Raw genomic sequence first — 15,578 nt, 5'->3', positions numbered from 1 at the left:
AATGACAAGAACAAGAACCATGAAACCAAGGTGAACATCTTAGGTCATGACAAAGCTGGGGAGGGATCCTCAGACTTAGGATGAGCTTCATCAAGTCCACTGTGCACAATATAACAAAGAACACTAATAAAAATTCATAGTGCTATGAATGTCACAGTGCTGTAAAATCCATACTGTTCTGAAGCATTCTACCTCTTTATCTGCCATGATAACATCTACACATGTTAGAAATCCAAGTCCAAAAAAGATGAAGAAAATGCTTTCACCGTACAGGAAACATAAGTCAAGGAAGAAAATGTGTTTGAGTAACATAGTACTTCAAAATAAGTACTACAAATTTATGAGCATGTATGCCAATGCATTGGGGGTACAAAATTTGACATCACAATCCCCCTTTTTTTCACTGGTTCTGCTCTTACTTTATGCTTTCTCTCTCACATACACATGCATCTTTTCTATAACACGTAGAGGTTCTATACATTTTTTAAAAAAATAAAAATTAGGAAAGAACCTTATAATTTTAGGATTTGGCAATTATTTACTATATACCAAAATGTAATTTTTCAGGCCCACTGACCTTTCAGAAATATACAGGGCAAATACTGTTATTGATTTAAATCTTACAATGCAAAATAATTTTAATTACTCTATAGTATGAGCACACAAGCTTTCCATATATATATAGAAGTGTTTCATTTCCTACTACTCTTAGAGATGTACTACTCAATCTGCCTTGAGAGTGACAGTGTTAACGACAGTTACTCCTTCTAAGGAGTGACATTCACATATCACTGTTTTTTTCTTATTATTACACAAGACAGGCACTAGCCACACTGAAAGATTACTGCTAGAAGGAAAATGACCCTCCTCCCACTCCTTAGACTTCAAGGAAAAGTCAACCAATGGATGCTAGAGAGATGGCAAAAGAGATTCTCTTCAGTCCTTTAGCAGGGGAAACTATGGTTCGAGGTTTCATAATTATCTAAAGCCAGAACCAGTGATATGCTAAAATATATTAAATTAGTTCCTAACTTCAAGAATTTATAATAGAAAAAAAAATCAAGAAAAGCTCATGTCTATCCAAATAGTCTGGAAGAAAAAAAAACCTCACCATGTCGTATAAGTATAAAAGTTTAGAAATCACATCGGTTACAAAAAGATCATCTCACATATATATCTGTGCTGGACTTCATGTTTAAAACAGTCAAATGGAGATGGTTCATACTGGCTTTAAGGGGGATTCAGATTTCCTTAGAACACATCCAAATAAAGAGTTTGCATAATGTATTTCAGTCAGAACTGAATTAGATGAAAAGTGAAACGTCTTCAGGGAAAAACAAAGTCCAGTTGACTTTTGAAAAAGCACCTTTAATATAAGCAAATATTAATAATATAAGCAAATATTTTGCTTATATTATAAATTCAATTTCTATATGTTAATTATATCAAAACAGCCTTATAGATTTTTCTTTTTTGTGAATAAATCTATCCCTATATACCAAATTTTAGAAAGGGTAGCAAATAAAGAGTTAACTTGGTATCCAATTCCTTTTATTTTATAAAAATAGTATCACAAACCTGTACCAATATTTTTTTATTTGGTTTATTTTGTAATTGTGGTGTGTTATCTATTCAGATACAATGGACCCTTCCATTTTTAACTCTGGGCCCACAGTTAGACTACCTGCTAAAATTCTAAACATGGAATTATTTTAAAATATAAATTATACATTTATGTCCAGCTAGGATCCCAATAGCTTAGTAATATTGTTTTTAAAAATGGCACAGGTGAGGGTGGGGGAAGGAAACACACATATTTTTGGCTTAAGTATGGATTTCAATAACAGGTTTTGCCCCAATAATTGGACTTTATGCTTTAGCAGTTAAAAAATACCTGAGCAGACATTTTTGCCTCATAAATTTAAAGCACATCAATGGATTGCAAGAATATTAAGGGGAAAAATTATTAAAGGCCATGCAAGATTGAATTCAGCCCAACCCTACTTAGGGCCTTTATAATGAGCAACACTGTTTTCGGTATATATCATGAACATTTCCACTCATGCATGTACATTGCTATATTTTTTTTCAGTTTTTCAAAAGTCTTCAGCCTTAAAAGTCAACCCTCTACTTTGTAAGAAATATGCTACCGAATATATTCTTAAAAAGATGCAGAAAGGGGATATCAAAAGATTATTGTAGTGTAATTAAGCCTTTTTCCTCCACAGAGATTTTATATGGAGGTATGGAGGGGGCATAGCAGAGCATTGTGGTGTGCATACATGGTGCATGCTACTTTGTGTTGTCTTTGTGTTTTGTTGCTTGGGATGAAGATCCAAGACAAAGGCATAGTTGGACTTTTGGAGTCGATTGGAGGGTGGGGACACTGCCAAATTTTTCTTAGAACTTCTGATGTGCCAGGAAAAAATTCACTGTTTTATAAGAGCTGGTGCTATAGTCTAAATCTCCAAAGACAGCATAATAGCAACAGTGCTATATAATTTATTTTATTTATTTATTTTATTTTGTCAAGCGATTATTAGATAACAGATATCAGTATAAACATGGTTATTAATACATGAAATGGATATGAATAAGAAAAAAAAAGCAATAGGACAGGGACGGTAGGCACGTTGGTGCGCTTATGCATGCAATGTTGGTATTTATAACCTGAATACTCTGTACTTCTATATATGAAAGCCCTTTAAAGTTCCATTTTGGAAAAGATCACCCAATCTCTCTCTTATTTTGCAACTTTTCCAAATCCACGATAAAGGGAAGGTTTCCCCTGTCCAGTCATGTTCGACTCTAGGGGGGATGCTCATCTCCATTTCTTAGGGGAAGAAGCCAGAATTGTCCGAAGCCAGAATTGTCTGAAGACACTTCTATGATCATGTGGCTACCATGGCTATATGCTGAGGCACACGGAACTCTGTTACCTTCCCAGTGAAGTGGTACCTATTTTTCTACTTGCATTTGCATGAGTTCGAACTGGTAGGTAGGCAGGAGCTGGGGCAAGTAACAGGAGCTCACCCTGTCATGCAATGCTCAGGTCTTGAATCCAGTCTGTGAACTTTCCAGCTGACAAGCTCAGTCTCTTTAATGGCTGAGTCATCAAGGAATATATAAAATCATTATAACTTGATTTGGGAGCACAATCCCACCTGGGTGTAAAACTTATTGGGAATTACATGATAAATGATTATAAAACTCTCCTGGCAAACCAGATTTCAAAAATAGTCTAAGTTGTGCTTGGATCATTTGACCCGGTCACTGAGTATTATGTATTCTGATTGGCAATAGCTATCTGTTATTTCAGACAGGGATCTTTCCCATTGGAAGATTTGTGTGCTTTGACTCAATGTTGACATCCTGCAGTTTTCTTGGAAAGACTTCAGAAGTGTACCAGTTTGCCATTTCCTTTTTTCTAGAGTGGGAGAAAGGGACTGGACCAAAGTCACACAGCTGGATTTGTGCCTGAGACAGGGCTAGAACTTACAGTCTCCCAGTTTCTAGCCTGGTACCTTAACATATACTACACTGGCTTTCATTAGAACAGGGGTCTCCAATCGTGGCAACTTAAAGACTTGTGGACTTCAACTCCCAGAAATCTGGGAGTTGAAGTTCAGAAATCTTAAAGTTGCCAAGGTTGGAGACCCCTGCATTAGAATATATCTTAGAGTAATACAAAGAAGAGATTTCACACTGTCCTTCATTCCTTCTTTGGTGAATGGAAGTATTTTGTATAAAGAAGCAATGTAAGGTTATTTATTCATTATTTATTAAATCTATATGCCACCCAACTCACCATCGAAGCAACTCTGGATGGCTATGTTTCTGTTTTATTAGCTTTTGCTTAAATTTTAGAAAATGTTGTGTATGTGTAAACCTACTACTAAAATTTAAAGTTCTGCCAATGCTCAAACAGCTGAGGACTTTGGGTCGGCTTGAGAGTTTAATTGAATGAAAATATAAGCCGATGATAAGTAAGCATAATAAAGGAACAGTTTTGTGTATAATTTATAGATGTGTAACCTTCTGCTCACTGCTTATAAAAAGAACAAAAGATAGTAAACATTCATAATAGTGGAGCTTCATTTTTTCCCATATTATTATCTACAGGCATATACCAATATGATTCTTTTTTTTTCAAATTGCTTATGCAGAATATTTGAGAACACAAATAATAACTGCACTTACCTTGGTCACTTACCATATTCCTTCATTTGCCCAGCCACTCTGCCCACAAGCCAGCTGCTAATATGCGGTAAGCCTTCTATAGCTGTTTTAACTTGCCTCGATAATTATTCTCATTTTAAACTGAATTAATATTCCACACAGAGTTATTGCATCTAATAATCATTCTGAAGCCTTGAAGGCTACAGCATGATTTAACGTTACCCAGATAAACTGACCTCTAACCTGATGGTGTTTTGTAGAGCTTTTTTGCACTGCTCAGCTGTGTGACTCCTGGTTGATAACTTTGCCTTGTAGACATTGCCACAAAGCTGAGAGAACAGCTTACTTGTGGATTCATTCCATGGGGCAGTTCTAACTTTTAAAGCTGGCTAGAAAAAGGGCCGGGAAAAACCAGCTCCTTACCTCTACTGATTGTCAATCCTGATCACTTGGAAAAAAAAGACACAGGATGGAAAAGTTAACACTTCAGCTCACATTACAGGTACTCCTTGAGCTATGGCCACGACTGTTTACAAAACAAGACAGTTGTTAAGTGAGGTTTGCATTTAATGACCTTTCTTACCATTTCACAATCTTTCTTGCTACAGTTGTTCAGTGAACCTACACAGTCGATAAATTAGTAACACAGTTGTTAAATGACTCTGGCTTCCCCACTGACTTTGCTCGCAAAAGGTGATTGCGTCCATGCAACTGTCATTAATACATGCCAGTTGCCAAGCCTCGGAATTTGGATCACATGACCAGCTGAGGAAGCTGCAATGGTCATAAGTGTAAAAAATGGTCACAAACAGAGTGGTATTCAGCAGGTTCTGACCAGTTCTGGAGAACCAGTAGCAGAAATTTTGAGTAGTTAGGAGAACCAGCAAATACCACCTCTGACTAGTCCCGCTCCCATCTATTCTCTGCCTCCTAAGTCCCAGCTGATTGGCTGGCTGTTGTTTCATTGCCCTGAACAGGAAAACGGAGCTGGAAAGCAGGTCAGTGGGATGGGGAGGGAATGGGATTTTGCAGTAACCTTCCTCTGCCATGCCCACCAAGCCACGCACACCAAGCCACACCATGCCCACCAAGCCATGCCACGTCCACCAAGCCACGCCCACAGAACCAGTAGTAAAAAAATTTGAATCCCACCATTGGTCACAAGTCTCTTTTTTAGTGTTGCTGTAACTTTGCACAGTCACTAAATGAATGGTTATAAATCAAGTACTATGTGTATTGGAGAACTTTTGGAAAGGCTCACAGGTGTGGCATAATGCATTCAAACATCTAAATACTGCTAAAATGATATTAGATTTAAGATGTCATCAAAGTACCACATTGACTATTTTTGTTGAAACAAATTAACTCAGCTACCTGTCTGCAAAACTACCCTGCTCATGCACAGCCATTCTTTTTCTGTTTGCAGGTGTTTTATTATTCGATATAAAGACTTCAAGTGACTTTTTTTGTACAGCAGAATTAGCTGGTTGATTTTGGGAAAGTTCCCATTACATAATATTTCTGTTTTGTTTTTAAAAGAAATGTGCAGCAGCTGTTATACAGGCCTCGCCATTATTATTTTCAGAATTATAAAGGAATGCTATTAATGAAATAGGCTAGATAGGATTTCATTTGTCTAGAGCAGTCCTGGTGCATAGTTTGCACAGCCATTTTAATAGGTATCTTAAAAATAAAATATTGGTTTGTTCCTGCAACATTTACTCAGGACAAGCTTCTTTTTCCACGCAGGAGTTACAGAATATAATCTTGGAGTGTTGAACTTTTCATCTGAAAAAAATGGCATTTTAAAAGCCTGTGTAAAAACCAAATCTATTTATCAGGATATTAGCCTTTTCCCTCACCTTTTAAGCAACAATTATTCAGGCCCTAAGAATTTATAATACACAAGCACACATGGCATTGTTTAAGAGAAAAATGTACATCTGTGAGCAGAAGGGATATATTTGAATCTAAAGCAGATGAGAATGCACCTATCTATGTTTTCACACAATAAAAAAGAGCTACACATAATATTACGTGTAGACGGCTGCCAACTGATTAAAGGCTTGACAGGTTATTAATAAAGTATCCCCTCTAACATGCTTATTCGTTTTTATGAGATAAGCTCAGCACATCCAAAATTGAGAGATATAATTGTGGAATTAGGATAAAAACAAAAGGCAAATGTTATTAGGAACAAACCAATCATTTGATCTTTATGGTGAAACTAGTACCCTTGTTCTAAGTTTACATTCCACTGGCTGCAGTTTCACTTTTACTCAAAAAAAAAAAATCAAATTTGGAATATATATATATATATTATATGATATATCCTGATTTTTGTTGGGTATTGATATATATATATATATATATATATTCTTAAGCTTTCGCGGGTATTTATATGTATGGTATTCAGCTTTGTTCTGGTATTTTCCCACATTATTATAGTTGTGCTTTTAAAGTTGTAGCAACGTTTCGGCAGAATCTCATCTGCCATCATCAGGCTTCTGTATTGTGTTCGTCTGTGAGTCAGACTCACAAAAAAAATTTGACTCACAAACGAACACTATAAAGAAGCCTGATGATGGCACATGAGATTCTGCTGAAACGTTGGTACAACTTTAAAAGCACAACTATAATGACATGGGAAAATACCCAAACAAAGCTGAATATCATACAGATATATGTATATGTATGTGTGTGTGTGTGTGTGTGTGTGTGTGTGTGTGTGGTATACAGCTTTGTTCGAGTATTTTCCCCGTCATTGTAGTTGTGCTTTTAAAGTTGTAGCAACGTTTCAGCAGAATCTCATCTGCCATCATCAGGCTACTATATAGTGTTCAGATGAACACTATACAGTAGCCTAATGATGGCAGATGAGATTCTGCCAAAACGTTGCTACAACTTTAAAAGCACAACTACAATGATCTGGGAAAATACCCGAACAAAGCTGAATACCATACATGTAAGTACCCGCGAAAACTTAAGAAAACAAATATATATATATGAATATATATTTCTACCTGTAAGAACACAGGAGCAACAAATCAAACACTTCAATCAATATCTAATGGTAGACCATGCTATTAGGAATGAACAAATAGTAATGAGAAGGCTCTTTAGAAAACTATAACACTGAGGCAAACAGCTTCACCAATAATCCTTATGAGTAAATAAACTTTCTGTCAAGTTAGTTTTTTTTGTGGGGGAGGGCAATAATAGAGAAGTGACTTACCAATTCTTCCTTCAGGATATTTTTTCAATTTGTTTAATTTTCATGTCAAAATTGCAATCCTGATATTTTTCTGTTGATCCCCTATCTAAGAATGTGTGCATGTGTGTCTTATTTATTTATTCATTGGGCGTATATGCTATTCAAATCACAGAAGCCTCTAAGAAGAATACATGCCCAATAAAGCAGATAAAAACAAATTATATAGCAAAATAGCCTCAGCATTGCTAATAATGCTGTCCTGTGCAAAACTCCCTTTTGTAGAAAGGATTAAAGGAGAGTATCTCAGACTTCCAGACAAATGCTTGAGAATCTAAGGTTAAATTGCTTTTTGAAAACTCAGTGTAGAATTCGAAGTTCTATTCTAGATGACCGAAATTATACTATCCTCTGGAAGAGACCTGGAAAGTTTCTTTCTTCCAATTCTTAATGATGGGCAGAAACCATGCATATGTCCGAATCCTAAGCCGTGTAGGGCAGTAACGTTAACAACCAACATTTTAAATTGTGTCTGGAAACAAACTGGTAATCAATAAGCAAATCAACTAGGGCCCATAACTGCCTAAGGCACACTTTTCTGGGTTTGTTGATGTTTCTGGGTGGTTTTCATGGCAGCCCAATGAAAAGTAGTCCACAATGAGATGACAGGCATGTGGACAGTTATAGGCTCCTGTTCCATCAATTGCAACAAGATGGATAGTGCAAAGCTTCTAGTTTCAACTGCTACCTTTGAGCAGAAGCTGTTAGTCCAGGAGGACCCACAGATTATGAACTGATTCTGCCTGGGAAGCATGACCTCATTCAGATTTAAAAATATACTAAAGTCTGCCCATGCTCAAATTTTTTTTTTAGATCAATCAAGATCAGCTCCTCCACTAATTCCTTCTTGGTAGTGTTCCTTTTTTATACAAAGCTTTCATGTAAACAGAAATAGGAGTCATTGAGTGAGAAACTTCAGAAACCTCCATACTTGAATGGCAGAAGTTTAAACAGTATATTACTGCTCTTTTTTAAAAAAGATATTGAATGCATCTAGTCATTATCAGTTCAAATATAACCTTAAACTGTAGATAATGAAGTCATCTTATTTTCAGTAAAACACATAGACTGCATTCTGATAATGCACTGTTAGCTAATTGTAGTTCGGATGTGAATGTGCCAGAGGTTCGTTTTCTGAGTTCAGGCTTGCGAACATAGCTTGTTTATTAATTTCCATGTCATCCAAATACAGCACAATGGCTTATTCTGGGCAGAATAAGCTAGAAGAAGAACCAATGTTTTATTTTAAGCTTTTTGGGAGATTATTCTGGTTAGAAGAAATTACTGCACTCTATTTGGATGACAAGGTAACTTAAAAGTAAGCCAAGGACATTTGTAGCTAAAACATAGTTGGCCAAATTGTCCAAACTGAACCAGCTTAGAGCTCAGGCTACAGACTAAGCTGCAGATAATCTAAAACAGAAGTTTCCAATCTCAACCATGTACATGCATTACGGCGAAGCATGCAAGCTTAGAGAGATGCTTATTTCTGAAACATTAAACCATGGTTTTACATTACCTCCAAACACAGTGATTATTTAAACACAGGATGTTATTGTTTTTGCAATCACTGTGTCCTGTTTAAAAATATAATATGCAATTATAGATAATAATTTGATTATTTTGCTTTCCTTTGAGCATTCAGTTTTATATGTGCGTACCTGAAGTTAATTTCAAAAATGCCAATTTACAATTTGATTAAAGTTGGTGTTTTTCAATTTAGTGTACAGTATTGTGGGATTTTAACAATGTAGGCTTAGGGATACCTAATCAGAAGACCAGTGAGACTTACTTTCAGGTAACTATGTACACAAATGCATCCTAAATCTTTCTTGCATACTTTACAAATAAGGGCAATCAGTTTCCAACCATCACATTTATGCTTAAAGCATAAGTAACCAGGATAATCAAATGGAATACAATTGTGGCATAATCCATATCTCAGAAAATAGCCAATAAATGCTGCTTGTTTCTTTCCCTAATGTAGAAGTAAACTATTCTGAAAATCCTCTAGTTAAAAATGAACAATGTTCATAAATGAATTTATTTAAGGACAGTGTTTAGCTAACTGTATCCTTCTTGATTTACTATTTTAAATAATGTTTATTTTCACTTCAAGTGGGAGAAAAAGTGTTGTTGTAAGTCATATAACTCTTGCTAAGTGGTAAAAAAAATGTACAAGAGAAACATTGGCGAATGTTTAAAACTACAGGTATTTTCTGGCTTACAACATTTTATTTAATGACCATTCAAAGTTACAACAGCACTAAAAAAAAGTGAGTTATGACCATTTTGCACACTTTCAATTTTTATAGCATCATCATCCAAATTCAGACACTCGGCAACTGGCTTATATTTATGATGATTGCATCATGCGTTCATCACCTTTTGCGATCTTCTGACAAGCAAAGTCAATGGGAAAGCCAGATTCACTTAATAACCCCACGAATGAAGGCGAAAATATGGATAACGCTACAGGATTCAATCTAGGCCGGTCACTGGGACCAGAGGTTTACTTCTCTGAGCTTTCGGACTTGTGCCAGAGCCCACCTACTAGAGAAGAATTCCCTGAAGGTGGGCTCAGCACAACTCCGAAAGCTGAGAAGTCAAAACCTCCATTCCCGGTGACCGACCCAAATGGGATCCTGCAATTTAATAACCATGTTACTAACTTAACAGGTGCAGTGACACCCTCAGCAACTGTGGCAAAAAAGGTTGTAAAATGGAGCAAAAATTCACTTAACAAATGTCTCACTTATCAACAGAAGGGTTGGGCTCGATTATACTCATAAGTCAAGTACTAATTATATTCAGGAAAAAAAAAACATTTTGGTAACATATTTTCCTCTCAATTCCAGTAACATACAATGTACCTAATCCATTATAAGGGAGGCTCTGAGCAAAGAAGTCATGCCTCTCTTGTTTTGTTTTTTAACACTGGAGCTATCTACCTGTTGGTGAACAGGGTTCCTACCTGAAGGATGTAACCTCGAACATAGTCGCGAAGAGTCCAGCCCAAACCATGAAGGATGTGCAGTACTTCTTCCTGTTTCAATACACTGAACAGTCGATCAAGCAGGATCTTCAGTCTCACGGGCACAGCCTGAGTACCGTATAGCATCAAGCTGCTGATGTCGAACACAACGTTGGATTGCACAATCTCCACTTGAGTTGGATGGTACAAATGCTGAGTGCTAAGCTTGTCCAAAGCTGAAAGAAGGAATAAAGACAGAGAAAGGTGAAGTGAGGACAGTGCATTAAATTGAATCTATTATTATTAAGATTAAGATATCTAATCTTAATATATTATTATTATTAAGATTAAGATATTATTATTAAGATTATTAAGGTAAGAGCCATGATGGTGCAGTGGTTAGAGTGTAGTACTGCAGGCTATTTCTGCTGCCTGCAATTTGGCTGCCTACAATTTGGCAGTTTGAATCTCACCAGGCTCAAGGTTGACTCAGCCTTCCATCCTTCCGAGGTCGGTAAAATGAGGACTCAAAGTGATGGGGGCATTATGCTGATTGTAAACTGCTTAGAGAGGGGTGTAAAGCACTGTGAAGCGGTATGTAAGTCTAAGTGCTAATGCTAAGTGCTATTAAACTGTACTGTTCAAACTACAATTTTAGGCTACATTAAAAGAGAATATTACACCATAATAACTGAAGATAAGATGCACAAAATACACATTTAAGCGCACGGATAGCAAATTCCTGATTAATAACATTTCATGTTTACTCTCTCAACAGAGTGCATTGTACAATAGATACTTTCTCTCTTCTACCCATGTTCAGGATAAAACTATTTAGAAAAACAGATAAATTTATACACCTAATTATCTACCACACATAGTACAACTCTGTTATTCTGTTACACACTTGTATATGTGTGGTAGATAATTGGGTATATAAATTTAGTATCTCTTTCTCTAAATAGTTTTATCCTTAAGATAGGCTGAAGAGGGAAAATATCTATTTGCACAATGTACTCAGTTGAGATATAGAAATGAAATGAAAAAATTAAAATAATGTCGGCTTTTAACTTTCACTTAACATTTTGCTGTTTGAAACTGCACTTTAATGCATATGTGCAAATTCATTTACACACAAAGACTTCACCCAGTAATCTCTCTGGCTTCCCACCCCTTTCCATTCAAATAACTTCAAAATCAGTTCAACTGTTTCTTGTTTGTTTTTGTTTTTTATTCTGAAAGATTCAAGAATCTTTGATGAGGGGTAACATTTAACAAAATGGACTTCTTTATTATACTTTTTAAATGCAATTTTGTCAGCTTTAAACATTTTCTTGGAGGGAGTCCTCTTCCTCCATATGCACTTTGGTATCTTCTTTGCTGGTAGTCACTGGAGAGCTCATGTACTCTTGATAAATTGCTTTCTTCTATCCCAGCATAAATGCCCTTATCATTTCCCTACTGGCTACATTCAGCACACTGACCCCCTGGGACACTTTGTCAAAGAATACCGGTTTCCTCATATTTCATTCCTTGCTCCTGATTTGTCTGATCTTTCCTATTTTAGCTGTTTAGTCAACCTTGAATAAATAGGTTTTTAAAAATTAATTTAAAGTTCACAAAAGATAAGGGATTGGCAAGCTTGGGGACTTAAGTCCTCTGTCTCTTCACAGAGCATTCGCTCTGCAGGAATACGAAAGGAAGTATAAATGCACATACCATTAATTGTTTGATTTACTTCAATTTAAAACCCTTCCGTCACTAACAGTCAAGGAAAACAATGTGCTTTCCATGTAATTATGGAATTGATACAATACATAACTATAACTCATTATATTTAAGCAGTTTGATCACCTGATAAAAAAACCCTAAGAACTATCTCTCCCGCTCTCCTCGCTTTAGTCAACCTTCCAAATGTAAGTACCCTATTCCTTTTTTGGTTTACTTTAACTCATTACAATTATATCACTGTGATCTATGAGCCATGGTGGAACAGGGGCTAGAATGAAGTATTGCAGGCTAATCCTGCTGACTGCCAGTAGTTCGATTCTCAATGGTTGACTCAGCCTTCCATCCTTGCGAGGTTGGTAAAATGAGGACCCAGATTATTTGGGGCAATATGCTGGCTCTTAGAGAGGGCTGTAAAGCATTATAAAGTGGTATATAAATCTAAGTGCTATTGCTGTCTACCTATATACCCTGAAAGTAGTGAAAGTAGTAGAAAGTTCTTTTGATTACATATCTAGTACATGTAATTTGACAGCTGAACCATGCAAATGCCCTTATTGTGGCCAGGAATGATACTGCAGCATTGAAAAGATAAATGGAGGGTCCCATTTTCTCAATGGATTGTAGACCTGATCATACTGATCATACAAGCAGATTGTCTATATATGTAGACTTTATATAGGTATAGGTATAACATAATATGGGACTCATTTATACAAAATAGAGTACGTAATAACTTACAAATTATATAAATTTAAGAATGACTCTTTGTCTCTGTCTCTCTGCCCCCACCCCCCCTGTGTAGAATGATTGCATTAGGTAATTATACAGAGAAATATAAATTTTTACAGGCAATCCTCAACTTACCACCACAATTGGCCCCAATATTTCTGTTGCTAAGCAAGACAGTTGTTCAGTGAGTTTTGACCCCTTTTATGATATTTCTTGCTACAGTGGTTAAATGAATCACTGCAGTTATTAAGTTAGTAACACAGTTGTTAAGTGAATCTGGCTTCTCCATTGCACTTTGCTTGTCAAAAGTTTGCTAAAGGGGATCACACAACCGCAGGACACTGCAACTGTCGTAAATATGAACCAATTGCCAAGCATTCGAATTTTGATCGTGTGACCATAGGGATGCTGCAATAGCAGTAAGTTTGAAAAACAGCTATAAGTCACTTTTTTTCGGTGCCGTGGTAACTTCTGTCACTAAACGAATAGTTGTAAGTCAAGGACTACCTGTATTGTTGTAACAGCATATTTTTTATTTTTTTTCTGTTGTCAGATATTGTTTTAGGGCACTTGCTATGTATTTTTAACAATGTATGTATCTTTGTGCTTTGTTTGGTTCTTTTGTTATTATTTAAGGTATTTCTATGCCCCTTGCTTACATGACTTCCCCTAGACCCTGCATGGCACTAAAGCAGCAAAATCAGCCACTGCCAGAGTTTTCACCTACACAAAATTAGAGATCACTAAGTAGTGATTGTGCATTTCTCCTTTCTCATCCCTTCTTGATATTCAGATTACCATGTCAGCAGGATTGAAGAAGCCCAGGAAAATCACCCTCCTAAAAGCATCTGAAATTTATTGGAATAATCTCTTGTGTTTATGTTCCTAGGGATGCTGTTGTAACTGGATCCCAGGTGCTGATGGAGTGGTAGGACATATACCCCTCCCCTGCCCAAAAATATATCTCCCTATAACTATTATCCCATTCACAATGAGAAAATGAGGAACAAGTGATGAATCGGAACTGTAGAACTTCACAAAATGTTCTTTTATTTCTGAAAATGAACCCAGTCTTCAGTTAACTATCACAATTGGTACAAGCAACCTCCATCGCTAAGCATCATGACTGCAAAGTGAAAAAAAAAATTACATGATCGTACCAACTCATGACAGCAGATCTGGTAGTTCTAATTGGGTCATTAAGCTTGATATCATGTGATTAAGGCTTGAGACTTCCTGCTGCCTTCCCCGTTGCATTTGTTTGCTGGAAGTTGGCAGAGAAGAGTCGCAAATAACAATCATGTGACCTTGAGGCACTGGGACCCTTGAAATTGCCTGCTGGTTGCCAGACACCCATATTGTGACTGTCGTGACAGTGTGACAGCTGTAACTTTGAAGACTGGTTGTGTAAGCCTTCTTGCTCAGTGTCATCATTACGTCAAATGGTTCCTGATGATAACATGTCACATTTGGTATTCTGAAATATAAATAGCCAACTTTTGCAACACTATTATAGAGGCAATATAGATAAAGCAACATATATCCTCATATATCCTTTAATGAAAGACGGTAGCGGGGATAGTAAAACACTTTGGATAGTCTGTCAATAGAAACCACTTTCTCAACTCTCAAATGAGCAGAACAAAGAGTTTGTGCATGCTCCTAATTATATGTAATTTCTCCCAAATAACATTGATTAATTCACACTAAGGATTTGGAATAAGAAAGGCCACCGCACAGCCTATAGGAGTATGTGAAAGTCTTATAGGATATTCTTAATTTTTCAGTTTGATGAATTTGATGTATTAAACTGGCTCATGCAATACATTTCAGGGGTTTTTTCCCCCACCATTAGGAAGATGCCAGAAGTGGTGTCATATTTTCCTTTGGAAATATTTCTAAGGTTCTTTAAAAGCTTCACCTTCATAGTCCCAAGAGAGCCTCTATACTACATTTCACACAGGACACGAAACCTTTGTCTTGAGTTCATGAATGATATATAAGAGCGTTTTCCCCCACCCCCACAGGTGAAGCGATTTGCTTGTTCCAATTGATCTCTGGATTTTCCCGAATGGAACACTGCATTATTACAAATATTTTCCCACACTGTACTTTTATGTTGCCAACCTCTGTTTTGTTTTCTTTCTTATGGATTTCTTAATATGCTTATAGATTATCCATGCTGGACTAAAATACATACAGTATTTGTACGATTTATTTTGAGAGCAGAATTTGTACAATCTTAGTATAATTTTTTTTAAGAGGAGAGAAGCTAGTATCTACCAAGTAACTGCAGTTTAATCAAGGAGGGAAATCGGGAAATGGTACTTCAACCTATTCTTAACCCTCTAGATCAGGGGTATCAAACTCAATTTCATTGAGGGCCACATCAGGGTTGTGTTTGACCTTGGGGAGCCAGGCGGGCATGGCCTGGGTAGACATGACCAGCTTGACAACACTCAGCTGTGGTGGCCTGAGCACTCTGCCAGTAAAAATCGAGCTTGAGAGGGCTATGTGTGGCCCTCCTGAGCTCTGTTTTGCCCGGCAGATACCTCACAGGCCTTTGCTGTTTACAGGGTGGCCCCGTGGGCCTGATCTAAGCACCCCACAGGCCAGATTTGGTCCACAGGCCTTAAGTTTGACACCCCTGCTCTTAATGGACACCCAGGTTTAGAAGGTGGATAAGGACTTACA

General features: G+C 36.8%; 1 protein-coding gene across 3 annotated transcripts in view; it reads right to left on the bottom strand.

Moving 5' to 3' along the window:
- Window positions 1-15,578, bottom strand: part of BNC2 (basonuclin zinc finger protein 2) — a 431,708-nt gene that overhangs the window by 109,162 nt on the left and 306,968 nt on the right. For all 3 annotated transcript variants that reach the window (XM_087926592.1, XM_087926593.1, XM_026718392.2), the window contains one exon: window positions 10,425-10,660. In XM_087926592.1, the coding sequence (XP_087782718.1) occupies window positions 10,425-10,660 (236 nt within the window). The remainder of the gene's footprint in view (window positions 1-10,424; window positions 10,661-15,578) is intronic.

The sequence above is a fragment of the Pseudonaja textilis genome, chromosome 2 (assembly GCF_049901715.1).
Source record: "Pseudonaja textilis isolate UNSWEBS1 chromosome 2, rPseTex1.2, whole genome shotgun sequence".
Lineage (NCBI taxonomy): Eukaryota > Metazoa > Chordata > Lepidosauria > Squamata > Elapidae > Pseudonaja > Pseudonaja textilis.
Note: the sequence above shows the minus strand (reverse complement) of the source record. Positions and strands in the feature narration are given on the sequence as shown.